This window comes from Mycteria americana, chromosome 3 (assembly GCF_035582795.1).
Source record: "Mycteria americana isolate JAX WOST 10 ecotype Jacksonville Zoo and Gardens chromosome 3, USCA_MyAme_1.0, whole genome shotgun sequence".
NCBI lineage: Eukaryota > Metazoa > Chordata > Aves > Ciconiiformes > Ciconiidae > Mycteria > Mycteria americana.
In genome coordinates this window covers 105,431,062-105,446,123 of record NC_134367.1, presented here as the reverse complement: position 1 = coordinate 105,446,123, position 15,062 = coordinate 105,431,062, and the positions used below count along the sequence as shown (strand labels likewise).

Below are 15,062 nucleotides of genomic sequence, written 5' to 3'. Positions count from 1 at the left end.
CACAGGTAATATTAATTTTGTTTTGAATCCATGCAAAAACTGGTTTTGGTTTATGTGGGAAATTGGAAGTTGAGTTATCAAAAGTTGCAGCTTTGAACACAGGAGTGAGGATCCTCATCAGCAGAACTTTCAGCACCTCACAGGCTGCTTCCTTTAACTTTTGTATGACAAGGTTAATATAAGTATATGAAATAAAGTTAACAAAATACTTATCTTTGCTGTTACCAATTTTCACAATTGATTACTGCCATTTAATAGGTAGCAATTGTATTCGTAAATGAGTGCAACAGCTTTTATAAGCAAATCTAATGCTTCTTTCCAAAAGTCAGCTGAGAAGTCTTAAGGTCATGTCTCTATGGATTAGAGCAAAGGAACTTGCTTTTGCTCCGTTTGTGCTCTAAGCTGGATGGGTGTGAGCCAGGCCAATCTGAAAGCAAATGAAAAGCTGAAAGGCTGCATTTAGTAGCTGGGCTGGCACACCCCTTTATATGACTTGAGTGCTTTTGTGATTTAAGTGTTAAGCTAGTATCTCCTCACGGCTGTGTTGTCTGGGTAAGCTAGCTCAGGCGCTAGCTGGAGGATCACTGTGTGGTGTCTTGTTACGTGGTTTGTATCTGTCCCTTGGCTCTCTAGACACTTTGGTATTTTTGCAAATTTCACCTCAAATCTGTTTCTCAGTGAAGTTCAGAATGGCACAACGGGGCTCGATCTGAGTGTAGGATATCATGGCTTTGAGCATCACTGGATGTGATTGCCAGCGTCCCAAGCAATGTCCAGTCCATTTGGATGCACTAATCTAAAATCTCGCTATTCAAAATACAGATGAGCTTTCTTTTACTGCTTTTCATTAGAAGAATCAGCAACTTAATACGCCAGCAAGTTTCAGAGGTACAAAAATTGAGCTTCATGAAATTCAAGAAATAAATGGATGGGAAGGCTGCTGTTACCGAGCCCTTGAATGGAAAAGCCCTCCAATGCTGAGGAAGACTCCGTGGAACTTGTTTAGCAAGACAGTAAGGAATGTATGAGGAAGAGGTCTTCCAGAGCTGGTCTTTTTGGCTTCTTCATGAAGCCAGTAGAAGCGAAATCATTTGAGGAATAGTCTGCTTTGCTGGAAGGATGATGTTCTTAAATATTTTCCTTATCAAAATGCTAACAGTTATCCGAGCATCCGTCTAAGCTGACTTTTTTTTTTTTTAAACACTATCATGCTTAAAGTAAATGCCATTTTCGGATGTTCCCAAACCTGAGATTGCATTCTTTCATCTTTATTTGATAGCCCAGACTGAACACAGGGAGTCATTGTGTAGTTTTGTTGGGAGTGTAATTTCCAGTGAAATCAAAACAATCTTGGTGTATAAAAGTTCTTATTTTTACCCATGGGGCTGGTATACATTTTTGGAGCGGGGTAGGAAATATGTTGACGCCTCTCTGATTTGAAACACACTGGGAAATGGGAAATTGAAGCTAATCCTTTCAAATAAAATATAGTAGATTGAGAGAAACATTTTGTTCCTGGAGATCTGAACAACAAGGTTATTTTTCCTTTGTGTGCTGATGATCCAGAGTGGGGGACTTGTCCACTTCAGCACACGGGCAACTCCTTAAAACAGAGGTGATCCCATAAGTTTTAATTAAGAGTATGTCTGAATCTTTGTTGAATTCAGGTTTTGATTTATTTTATTGCTAACCAATAAAATTAAAAATAAACAATAAACTAAACCAAAAATCTTTAAATCCAGTACAGAGTTTATATATTCTTGTATATTTTTTAAACTTCTCTAGGAACTCCTGTCTCTTGTCATTGATCTTAGTGCGAGTAATTGGAAAACCAGCACACATAAGGACCATAGCTGTGTAGTCTTATGTTTGTGCATGTAAGACTTTAAAAGCCTGTTACATGAGGCGATATGCACATTTTCTTGCACGTTGTATTGTTTCATAATTAAGCAAAATGTAAAAATCGTGTAATCAGTCTTTTCTGGTAACTGAAATACAAATGATTTGAGTTTGTTATCCATAAACATGTAATAATAACTGTTACATATTGATTTATAATAGAGTGGTTTTTCACTATTTTAATTGCATCTGCACACCACTCTGTGTGCTGTCATGAAGTGCAGGACTGTCTGAATGGCATTTTTTTCTCAGTGACTATTCATCGAGATAATTTTTTAAGTGCATTGCAAGTTGGTCAGTATGTTCTGTGTCTGGAACTTGTGAGAGCTTTTCAGTCAATTCCAGAAGAGTTTTGCACTGTAAATGATATATATGGTACTGTAATTTTCTTTAACTGTGGCTGCAAAAGCAGTGGAAATCTAATTGTGATTATGACTCACAGTCAAATGCAAAATGCTGCAAGTCAAACACTAGTATAATGTTTTAGCTGTATTATACCTAAAAGCCAAGTATCGTGAGTAACACATTGTGTTATTTAAGAAGAGGTAAACAAATGTATGCTAAGAAAAGTATCTTCTATGAAAAGCACAGACTTACTAGGTTTAGATATGTAAAAATTATAAAACTTTACAAAAAATCATTGCTAAAATTATTGCTATTACATTGAAATATGTTTCTTTGTTTTGATTGATTTTAAGGCTTGCACTGGAGGTGGATGTTCAATAAGCGAAGCTAGCACAGCTATAACAGATGAGAGTACACCAGAAGGTGTTCCTGCTCCAAAAGCCCAGTCATATTCATCTGACTCCTTTAACATCTCATGGACTAAGCCTGAGTATCCGAATGGTAAGTGAACTCTTTTAGCCTCAAGTTAAAAAGATGATTAGTAAAGGTAAATTAATATTCTAAATGGCAGCTTATATGTGGTGCTTAATTTTTAATGATCATTTTAGCACATAAAATACCTGAGATAGTATCATTGTCTGCAGCTAGGAGATTGTGGTTTTCAGGCTATCGTACAGTTTCAGTGGCTCAAAAGTGCTCCCTTTTGATAGTTCTTGTGTACTGCATCTCATTGTTTAATGTTTTCCAGGACAACTGAGCTGAGGAATAGGCATTCTTGGAGAGTATCAGTCTAGGGTATTCATTTCACCCGCCAATGAAACATTAATTTCTTTTACATTAATTGATATGTAATAATCATTAGATTTGTGTTCTACGTAGTCATCTTGAAGGTGTACATTTCCATGGCTGTGGAAGTTAAATAATATACTTTCTTTTGTTTAGAAATGTTTTCCATTGCGAAATATCCATGTCTAAAACTTTTGGACAAATTTTACATTTCTAATGGTATTGCACAGTGTAATATGGCCTTGGAATTCACCTTTATTTTATTATCATGCATGTAACAGTTTAAATTACAGCAGAGGAAGCTATGCAGAAATCACTGAGTTTAAAGCAACAGAAACCTTTTTCTTCATTGGCTTATCATATTGATATATATCAATTATTTCTCACAGTTGTTTCACATGAATTTCATTTTTGCCCTGCAAGTTTTTCCCCGCTTTCAATTGTGGTAGAGCACATCCTACTTGTACAGTTTCACTACAAGGCACTTTAAATGATTCCCCAAAAATTGGTGATTGTAAAGCTACGTGTATATATAATATTCTGTAAGGTCTTACATTACTTTTAGAAAGAAATAAGAGTATGTCATCTGCTGTTAAATAATGTATTTGATAATTTATGGTTCTTTGTATGGGAGTCACATTGGAAAATTTTCCCTCCTAGCCCCTTAGAAACCCTCTAACCCTGTTTCTAAAATCCCATCAGCATATGTGGCAAAGGCTTAGAGGAAGGCAAGGAGGAAGGAAAAAGGGGGGAGGGAAGGGATGGGGGGGGGAAGGAAGGCAGGAAGGCCATGTAAGTGGCTTAGTGGCTAAATTCTGAATAATTTTCAATGAAATGGGCATTTTTTTACATGTAATAATTCATGTCAGGACCTGATCCTGTTATCCTTGCATTGTGGGAGAAAATCCAAATAGTTAGAGAGTGATTTAACTAATCAAATAAATATAAAATATATATATACACATATATTTATATATGCATATCAACAGCACAGAATAAAGACTTATAGCTTGATAAATAAATTTCCACAAGCCTCCTTTAAAACAACTAAAAGTTGGGAATACATGACTAAATTTGCATGTTGTATCTTGCTGTTAATACAGCATTTACTATGTACAGCTTGGCTCTCCTTTTAAATACAATAAATAGGTTGTTAGGAAACAACTGAGGATGTTAGTGCACCCTCAAGTTTGCAGATGACACCAAGTTGAGCAGGAGTGTTGATCTGCTTGAGGGGAGGAAGGCTCTGCAGAGGGACCTGGACAGGCTGGATCGATGGGCCGAGGCCAGTTGTATGAGGTTCAACAAGGCCAAGTGCAAGGTCCTGCACTTGGGTCACAACAACCCCATGCAACGCTACAGGCTTGGGGAAGAGTGGCTGGAAAGCTGCCCGGCAGAAAAGGTCCTGGAGGTGTTGGTTGATAGGCAGCTGAATATGAGCCAGCAGTGTGCCCAGGTGGCCAAGAAGGCCAATAGCATCCTGGCTTGTATCAGAAATAGTGTGGCCAGCAGGACTAGGGAAGTGATCCTGCCCCTGTACTCGGCACTGGTGAGGCCGCACCTCGAATACTGTGTTCAGTTTTAGGCCCCTCACTACAAGAGAGACATTGAGGTGCTGGAGCATGTCCAGAGAAGGGCAACGAAGCTGGTGAAGGGTCTGGAGCAGAAGTCTGGTGAGGAGCGGCTGAGAGAACTGGGGTTGTTTAGCCTGGAGAAAAGGAGGCTGAGGGGAGACCTTATTGCTCTCTACAACTACCTGAAAGGAGGTTGTAGCGAGGTGGGGGTCGGTCTCTTCTCCCAAGTAACAAGCAATAGAACGAGAGGAAATGGCCTCAAGTTGTGTCAGGGGAGGTTTAGATTGGATATTAGGAAAAATTTCTTTACTGAAAGGGTTTTCAAGATTGGAACTGGCTGCCCAGGGAAGTGGTTGAGTCACCATCCCTGTAGGTATTTAAAAGACGTGTAGATGTGGTGCTTAGGGACATGGTTTAGTGGTGGACCTGGCAGTGTTACGTTTACAGTTGGACTTGATGATCTTAAAGGTCCTTTCCAACCTAAATGACTCTATGAAATAAAATAAATAGCTTCTTAGGAAAGCTGTGAGTCTGAACTGGATGAGCAACAGATGTAATAAGGATCAGGGGAGCTTTATAAAAGAAATTATATTCTTCTGTCCCTTGTCCCTTCTTCCATGGAAACTGGAGGTTTCAACAGCCTCGATAACAACACTGTTCACCTCTATATTGGAGTTTTGAACAATGCATTTAGGTAATTACCAAATTTGCCATATAGCCTACTCCTCTGTAATCCCAAATGTACCCTATGTAGGCCACTGGGTGTGTTTCTCCCCTTTAAAAATATTCTCTGGTATTTTCACATCTTCTCACTATGTGAAGCCCATAGAGTATTCTTCCCTTGGTACTGTTATTTTTTGATGATACCATATTTTTTTGCATACCATGCATGTTGCTGTTAGAGGGTTTTTCTTAGGGTCAGAACTGATGGAAGGGATTCAGCGAAGTCAGCTGCCGCTGTCCTGCCTTGCAGGGAAAGGCTGCTGCTTTTCATCTGCGAGCTCTTGCTGAGTGGTTAGGAGTGGAAGAATTGCTATCTCATGAGCATTTGGCAGCTAGAAAGGCATTAGGGGAGAAGGAACTTTGTTTTTTCACCATAGCATGCTCACACTTGCACAGTGGTCAAGAAGGGATATGCAAATTTTCTCTCATTTCTCTTCTTTTTTCTCCCTCACTTTTTTGGGAGTTTCAAAAAGGTCATATAACTAATAACGCGTTTTCCCATTGTCCTATTTCTTTCTTTCCAGTTTCCTATTTCCATCCCTTTCCTTATTTCATAAGAAGAATTAAAAAAAAAAAAAAAAAAACAAAAAAGCTCTAAAACTTTTCACTGAGCAACTGCTTAATCAGGAAAGCTTGCATTGTTCAGTGACTTTGTTTTGTTCATTCTTAGGATATCTTTTGGGCTGCCTATTGGCCACATCATTTATAATTGCTCTCCGTGTCAGTATTTTAAAACCATATAGGAGGCTGAAAAATATCATAGTTGAGAAGACTGATATAAGAGAAAGACCAGCAGAAGGAACTTTCCTTTAAATTTTCTCACTTCAGCATTTTACTGGTATATTCTCATAGTCAGAAGTTCTAACATAGCTCTTTTTTTGCAAAAAGATAGAAACTGTTTCCCACTTTTGACTTAATTGGTTCAAACTTGGTGAGTTTCAGTCTACTAGGAGTAAGTAGTGCTTTTTGAAATTACTGAACTTGGCCTCGTTTCAGGTGGAAACCTCAGAATTGCAAAGATTTGCATATCATAAATTGTCATCTCCTTAGTAGATCTCTGGGGCCATGCCTTTATCTCCCTCTCCCTTTCTTCTGATACTATATGACAGAAGTTACTGTTTATTTCCATGGGCTGAGGAAGCTTATGATGTTGAATGGGTGTGCAGGCTGACTGGGGTTTGGACAGCATAGACTTTACTATGCTCTATTGATGTATATGGAGTCCAGCTGCTTGCCACCAATTAGAAAAAGTTAAGAGGGATTAATATGTTACCCTTGAGGCCAAAGGTGGCAAATAGGATTTAAGGCTACTCGGCTTCTTCATAAAGGTGGCACAATGGGGGGGGAGTCAAGCTTTGAGATAAGGGACCATCTAGACGTCAAACGCTAATGTTATCCCAACATGGATATTGAATTTCTGGGCTCCGTTTTTGGTTGAATTTAAGGCCAATTTACATTATTTTGTGAAAAGTTTTCATTTCATAGAAGATGGGAAACGATACACCTAATTCTTTGTTGAAAGTTGCTTCAGAAATGTAATTTATGTACCAGGTGTAGAAAAAAGACATTTGGAAGATGATATGCTGAATGTATTTGTAATATGCACATTTTCTTTTGTCTTATTTTCAAACCAACAATAAAGTGGTTGATTGGACATGGCCCAGAGGTATGCCACTTTACAGCAGAACCCTCCTCTATTTCTATCACATACATACCACACATGTAGATAGTGTAATGTAAGCAATATTGACTATTTAGTTGAGGGCAAGATATGGAGAGGCTTGTGAAATGACATGTGGCATCAGATATTCTGTTTTGAGCCTTCACTATTCTAGTGGCCTCAATAAAGAATTATATATTCTTCAGAACATATCCATTATAGTCTTGCCATATAGTTTGAGGTCTGCTCTTTTAAAATCCATTCACATAAAAAAGTGACCTTATGTCTTTTCACCATTGAAAATTTTCCTTAGATGGTCACTTCTCAGAAACTTCACTTTACTTGTATAAAGGTCATAGATAAAATCAAGTCTTGATCTGGACTGTATCTTCCAAGGCTATATGGAATTTGTATAGGAAATATTAGGTATGGTAAAAACTGATTTATAAAATTATTCAGTGAACTAATCCAGTACTTGTTCCTGCAAATCCTTGTGCTTGTGAGAGATGACTTGTGTTTGTAGTCGTTGAAACCGATGTAGGTAAAAGTACGTTTGCTTCAGATTTGACCTCCAGATTGTACATTAAGAGTAAAGTGCTTGTAGCACTTTAGATTCAAAACCTCCTTTCATATTTAATGTCTGGAATACCATTGACAGATTATATGGCCTTACACAGGGAGCAGAGAGGAGGAAGAAAAAGGGAAGAGTGTGTAGCTTTCTTCAGTTTCAGCTTAATTTGCATTGTTGGATTTCTTTTCAAAAGTGAAACATAATTGTACTATAGTCAGTGGAGATTTTGTCTTCAGTGAAACCGAGATTTAATCTAGCTACCTAGACTTAATAATTATGAAGAAACTGCATTTTTTCATGGTGACCATGTGTTGCTCATGAAGCCTTGTAAATCACAAAATGTACTATACTCTTCAATATTTCATGGATGGTAAACTTCAGGAATATCTAGCAAGTCTTGAGAAGTACGTAAACTTTGGGCTGACTTTGAACTTTTTCTCAGAATGCTTTGGAAACATATACTGGTGAAATAGAGAGGCTAAGTTATTTAACCCTGGCCAAAAAGAATTATTGCCTAATTTAGAAAAATGGCTTCACATCTCAAAGTCAGACTACTAGCCCTTTTGTTCTGAAATGTACTTTTTTTCTTTCTTTTCATTCTCTATCAGAGTCTCATAAGGCAAAGGCAGAAGTAAAATCAAGAGATAATGGATCCGCTTATTAGCGATCACCGTTTTCTGACAGTACTGGGAGGACTAACAAAAGCTCACAGTGCTGACCAGCAAGCTGCCCCTCAGAGCGTAGATGCTGCATAGTGCTGTGGTTTTAGGAACACTTTAAAATAATGGTCCAGTTAATTAATACTGAGTTACAGTGGGAATCCCATAGAGGTACATATGACACCCACATTAATAGCAAATGATGTCATTATGATTCATGTTGTTACCATAAATATCAAAGGAATTAATAATGATTTGTCCATTACTTTAAAGGGTTAGTGCTACTGGTATAGGTACTTAAAGTACTTCAGTGTTGTTTTTTTCCCTGTAAAACCACATCCTTAATGCCAATGTTCGCATTTTTTCTCCCAGATAAAGATATTTTTATGTATATATATGTTTATTTAATGTAAGGCAAATATCAACCATTAATGCCCTTGCTTTACAAGCAACTAGACATGGAACCCCAAGGGATTTTTGCTTTAGGAAGCCTGTCAAATGTGTAGGATTGATGGGGTGAGATTTACCAGGACTTCCTCCCACAGACATCTCTGCTGTCTGACTTGAGTTTAGTCCCTGCTTTTCTAGAAGAGAAAAGAATCGAGGAGTCTGTGAATCACTTCACCATACTCAGCTGTGCATTGCTTTAGCATATAAATCTTTTGAAGTATAACTCTTCAAAGCTCAGCTGAAACAGTTGTGTATACACTTTTATTTACAAAGCATTTCTCCATTCAGTAGAGGGGAAAACCTTTTCTCAATTTCAAACAGAATCTTCCTCAATGTAGTTTCAAACAATTCAGTTTTAAGGGAAGGAGAGATGAACTGAGCTATATTTTTACAATATGAAGATGTTTTCTATAATGGGAACATTAGAAGGCATCCTCTGAACTGAACTCACTTCTAATGAATCCTATAGCTTTGCATTTATCAGCCTTAAGATTTCACACTGAAATAGCTTTTAAAAAATGAGAATATTCAGAAGTGAGAAAGGTGGAGGAACAGCCTTGAGAAAAAGGATTCCTTTGCAAGCTCAACTTCCAAAGTCTAAGCAAATCTGTAAAATTCAGTCTTTAGTTCATTAAATTCAAAACACTGTGTATGTATAGTCTGTACAGGATTCATGCTATCCTATCATGCACCTTTGGAAGAACAGAGATTTAGATTTCCTTATAAATGAGATAAACAATCACCTGCAATTTTAGAGTTAGTATTAGCCAATTATACCAGAAGGAACATTCTCTCCTCCGTCTAAAAGTGTTGCTAATGTTCATTTTGAGTTTGCAAATATGTTTTCTTTCTTTACATTGAATAGACAAGGAATAGTTTACTTCAGGACTTTTTCTACAGCATACTGAGAAGGAAATAGCAATCCATAGTATTTTGTGGTTTTGTTTCGAAAAGTTGGTACAACTCTTTTCCAAAAAAACCCCAAACCCTAATTAATGAAGTATCTAGTTTGTTGGCAAAATGCAGAAAATCTGAGATAATTATCAACAAGAATGAGTATCAATAAGGTGTTTTGTGTGACAAAATTGTTACCAACTTATTGTAGTTATAGCACTGGCCTGAGCTGTCCTTCAACTCTTTCAATTATATTATAGATCACTATTTTTTTTCTAAGTCTAAAGCTGTTAAGATGTGAGACGGTTTTGTGTGCCTTTCCAGTTCTTGTTTCGATAGCCATATGCAGAGTAGGCTGTGAAAGAGAATTGCCTCAGTTTTCCTGATTCCAAGGTGATGTTAGCTGCTATTCAGAAACAAGAGGTAATCTTTGTTAAGAGGTAATCTTTGGAACAGTGTAATTGTTTTCAGAAGATGCAATCCACTTGCGAGGTTTTCAACAGTTAAAGATGGGAGAGTGTGTTTCTTCTAAGTGTTGCATACGCAGTCCTGCTAAACACTTACCTGCTTAACTGTAAACTGTTCGAAATACTACTACTACCACCCTAATGTCTGTAGCATTACTTTTCTTCTAACCTCTGTAGCTCTTTAGATATTGAGTGCTATCACATTGTTTTATAGGTGTTATTACTAGCTATGGATTGTATATGGATGGTGTTCTGCTGCAAAATTCATCACAGCTAAGTTGTTATGCTTATGGACTTGCTCCTTGGAGTCTGCATTCCTTCAGAGTCCAGGCATGTACTGCAAAAGGTTGTGCTTTGGGTCCATTGGTGAGTACCTTAATTTGCATTCTGGGAGTGTAATAAATGTCAGATGGCAGTGAATATCAGAGTAAATGGTGATGATTCACTCTGGTCAGTACTAACCCATCTGGCAAAATGTGACATTTAAAAAAAATCCTGTTTAAGAGCTGCTAAAGATTTGATAGGTCATTGTTAGGCACTGTTCCAAAGTAGAACGTAGGTACAGTGAAGAAAGGCAACATTTGAGGCTGAAACACACATTATTGAAATTAAATAGAGTTAATATGTTTGAAAGGTGCAGATGTGCTTTAGCCAGATTTATAAGGACGTATATAAAGAAAGAGTTACTGTTCCAGTAATGAGCAAATTTCTAGCTGCCTGACTGAAAGGACTGAAGTTAATTTGAGAATTGCAGAAGCCAGAAGTGGCAACAGGAGCAAGGAAAATATGGTGATTAGTAAATATCTTTTGAATGCAAGTATGTGATCAAAATATTATACTGGACATAATTTAACAGTCTTGTACAACACCCCATTTTTTCAGGATTTGAGAATACAGGAATATTAAATTTGACATGTGAAAAACAAGCCTTCTGAGGCTTTTTTATTTTGCTAAAGTTTTTTAGACATATAGCTGAACTGATAAATCCAGTATGATTTCATAGTACTGTAGCTGATAGTACTGTAACTGGAATACTATCCAGTACTGTAGTACTGTACCAGTATACTATCCAGTACCAGGATAGTACCAGGAATACTATCCAGTACTGTAGTACTGTACTGTAGTTCCAGTTACCATAGTACTGTAACTAGAATACTATCTACTATGCTTGGTTTTGTTTTCAAGCATAACTGAGAAAGAAACCTGTGTTAATTCTGAGATTTAATTTTTTGTTTAATTCAGCTTTATGTGTGCACTTTTAATTTTGCTAACATGAAAAGGAAGACAAAAGAACAAAAGGAAGATTTGTGAATTTTTCATGTTGTTGTTTTTATTTTTCCATTATAATTTATAATATCACTATATTGTGCTCTGGAAAGACCGTCCAGGTTTTATTTTTATGATATAATTCATTAGTCACATTGCCAATATTCCTTGCAAGATTGCTTTCTTTCAAATGCTGGTAACATCGTCTATCTGTAGAAGAAGACTAGACTTTATAACCATTAAACATTTTATAGCTTGCTCTACTTTGAAGGATATTTACTCTTAAAAGCTTGAATGGCTTTTTGCCAGTTTTTCTTGTACATTTTTTACAGCCTCACATATACCCCAAAAGCAAACCTTGTTTTAAGGTATTCGATGTGCAATAACCTAATCCGTTGTGTTAGTAGCGATGTTTAAGACAAGTTGTTACCAGACTTTGCATACAGATGAAATATGTATGTTTTCAGTACTTCTGTCAAGTACTCTTATCAAGTAGGCATCAAAAGGACAGAACAGAATGGCAGTAGTTAGTGTTTAAAAAAATATTTTTAGTAGCCTTTTTTCACATCTCCACTGAACTGCAGACTCGTAACTTGACTTTTGAAATATTTCAAAGTAGAGGTCGCTGTAGCTAATACTCATCTGCATCCCATGATCAGTAAGCAAACTGTTTTCCAAAGCCAGTGATCCATCTCTAATCACAGGAATTGAAGTACAACATCTTTATTTAGGCTTACCTAAGTACCGCCAGGAAGTTAACGCCACTGCATCTTCATTTGATTTTTTGAAAGATTTTTATATCAATTACAGAATAAATCCAACACTTAAAAAAAAAAAAAGAAAAGAAAAACTATGTTTTGCCTCTACTCTAAATAGTATGGGAAACATCTCCCAGCAGTAAACTGATACGCTTCCAGCTATTTTCGTTGCTGATCTTGTGCTTAATGTGCCCTAATAGATGAATGAATGCTATGTGACTATCCTAAATAGGGGATTTCTCCAGCTTATGTTTCTGAAAGTGGCTCTGAAGATCTTAATCAGTTATGAGAGCATTAGTAGTTACTGTGTTTCAATAACTTTTTAATGGGTTAGATAGTTTTTGTTTAACTTTTTTTTTTCAGTGACTATGATTTATTTTCACGTGTGATGCAAATTGGTAACATGTAAATTAAGAAATGCTAAATTTAATCTCTTTCTAGTAAAGCCAAGGTATTGCTTTTGTGTCTGTCCTAATCGGTTTTTCTTGCTTAAAAAGGAATGAAAATATGTATTGTCAAGAAATAGTGTAACCTCTAATAGATTCTTTAGAGGAATTCAGGAGATCTGAAATTCTGTTGGTTTTGAAATGTGTTAGCTCTTGTAAGTATCTTGTAAATAAATGGAAATGGTCAACACTGAATATTAGTCATGTCAACCCACTGCTATTAAACTTAAATTTCAGGTTTTTAGCTTATGCGTATCCCAGTACTTTTTTTTTTAACTTAGATGGATGACAATGCTTTCCTAATAATATTATTCCTATCCTATGATTTAGTGTTACTTATATGATAGCAGAGTATTTTTTTATAAAGTTATTAATAAACACATCTGAAAATATCACAGAATTGTGTATAAAGTAATGTTTAGAAAAAGAAATATGAAACAGGTTTTCTGTGCCATATGTTTCTATACAGAATGTACATTTTTTTATACAAAATATTTTCACAATACACTGCAGAGGTGTAGCTGTAGAGGATACTACAGGTACTGATTCTAAACAGTGTTTCAATATTTTTTATACTGCAAAGAATAGCAGGTCATAAAGAAAAGGCTAGAGACACAATACAGCTGTTACAGCTGTTTAGGATGTGGTACAGATTGCTACAAATTCATACTGTTTTAAGAATATTTTAATCCTCTTCAGTAGAAAAAATAGTTGGTATTCATTTCTCCATGTTTCTGATGTGGTGAGATCGGAGTACCTGCATTTAGCAGCGGAACTTTACAGGAAATTATTTTAGTTTAGAAAGCACAGTTTAGTCAAATTCTTCCATAAGGATGTTTTTGACTGAAATTTCCAAATAATCAATGTGGCACTTTGTGATCCAATGTGGACCATTTTGTGATCCGATAAATCTGTGAAGCATTTGTTTATCTTTAAGCATGTACTTTATCCTGTTGACTTTACTGCAACTGCTGATCTATTTTAAATAGAATAGAGTGTATGAATATAGAAGCACATGTAGAGATATTGATGCACATCAAAGATATAGCCTGGCACTTATAGACAAAAAGCTTTCCACATTTTACGTGCTAAAAAGTAAAACATCCATGTTTCAAGGACAGAGAAAGTATGTTTGGTTATTTTGATGAGAGAGCAGGTGTGGCAGATTAAATATAGCATTTATTAGCACTCCCATGAACTTGCAGCTGAGAGGCACTTAGAAAGGTGTGAAACCATCTTATACCTTAGAAAACACCAAATAAATAATGTATGAGAAACAAACTTGTTGCCATAAATAACGTAATAACAAATTATTTTGTTCTGTAGCGCTGAATGTTTACTACAAGTTGTGAAATTGAAATACTAAATTTCTAGAATATTGAATGAGTATTTATTTATTTATCTAAAAAAATCTTTCATATTCATTACATTTTCCATCTCTTTTATCATATTTTGTTTTCTCTTAAAGATCTACTTTTTATTGCAACTGAAATTTGTTAGTTGAAATTAGAAGTTAATTCAGGGAGCAACCAATATTCTGCAAAGGACGTTTTTTCCCTGTCAAATATCTATAGTAATTTACTACAGCGTTTAAACACATGTTCCTTACGCTTGTCTTTTAAAATGCAGAAACTAAAAAATCTGCGGTCTTCTGTTGCTGCTTCCTCCCCTAATGCTAAGCTGAGATCGTTCATGCATATGAGGTGCAATGGTGTTTTCAAGAAATGAATCTTTCATTCTTTTCCGGTATTTACTTCCTGTTCCTTACAGGGGTCTCTGTATAAAGTATGTTAGTTGCTGGGCAGCTTCAAACAAATGTACATGAAAGGAAAGTAAAATGCTTAAAAATTAGGACACCTGCAGTGTTAGTTACATTTTTTTCTAAAGAAATACTTTTCTTAAAATTTTGCATTTCTCTTTTGTCTCTCTAAACTAAGGCAACAAACCTTGATGTCATGGTTGAACTTGCAGGTAGAAGCTCGGACCATGGAAGCTTCCCCCGAGGGAACAGTTGGTATATTTGCTACTGTTGATGGGTCCAAAGAAGTTCAATTAAAATGGCTTGCCCCAAATAAACCTAATGGAAAATTGACCTACACAGTCCTTGTCACTGGTCTCTTCTATGCTGATCAAGGTATTTTTTTTTCCTTTATTTTAAGTCTAATGATAGCATTGATATTCCATTTCAATTTTTTTAAAAAAATTCCTTCAGTACTAATTTTTTCTGCTTTTTTTTGCCACTCCATTGATTATTTTAGAATTATCAATGTTATTCTTTAAGAACTGCTGCTTTGATTTATGGTGCTTTACATTTGTACAAACACATAAATTGGCAAATAAAGATAAGTCCTCTGCACTCATTTAGTCTCTAGATATACACATGGAGTCTTATCTCACAACCTTCACTCAGATAAGGAAGCTATACTCACAAAATTTCAGTTGGTTTGCTTATATAAGTGGGAGCCATTCATGAGAGCTGTTCATAATATGGTTGATTGTGGGTGTATTTGAAATTTATATAAGCTGCGGTAAAGAAGTAAGGCTTACAAACAGCCAGCTACCTA

General features: G+C 36.1%; 1 protein-coding gene across 1 annotated transcript in view; it reads left to right on the top strand.

Annotated features, from left to right (window-relative positions):
- Window positions 1-15,062, top strand: part of USH2A (usherin) — a 396,442-nt gene that overhangs the window by 204,239 nt on the left and 177,141 nt on the right. Inside the window, exons 34-36 of the mRNA XM_075496427.1 lie at window positions 2,598-2,745; window positions 10,243-10,394; window positions 14,470-14,632. Coding sequence (XP_075352542.1) covers window positions 2,598-2,745; window positions 10,243-10,394; window positions 14,470-14,632 — 463 coding nt within the window. The remainder of the gene's footprint in view (window positions 1-2,597; window positions 2,746-10,242; window positions 10,395-14,469; window positions 14,633-15,062) is intronic.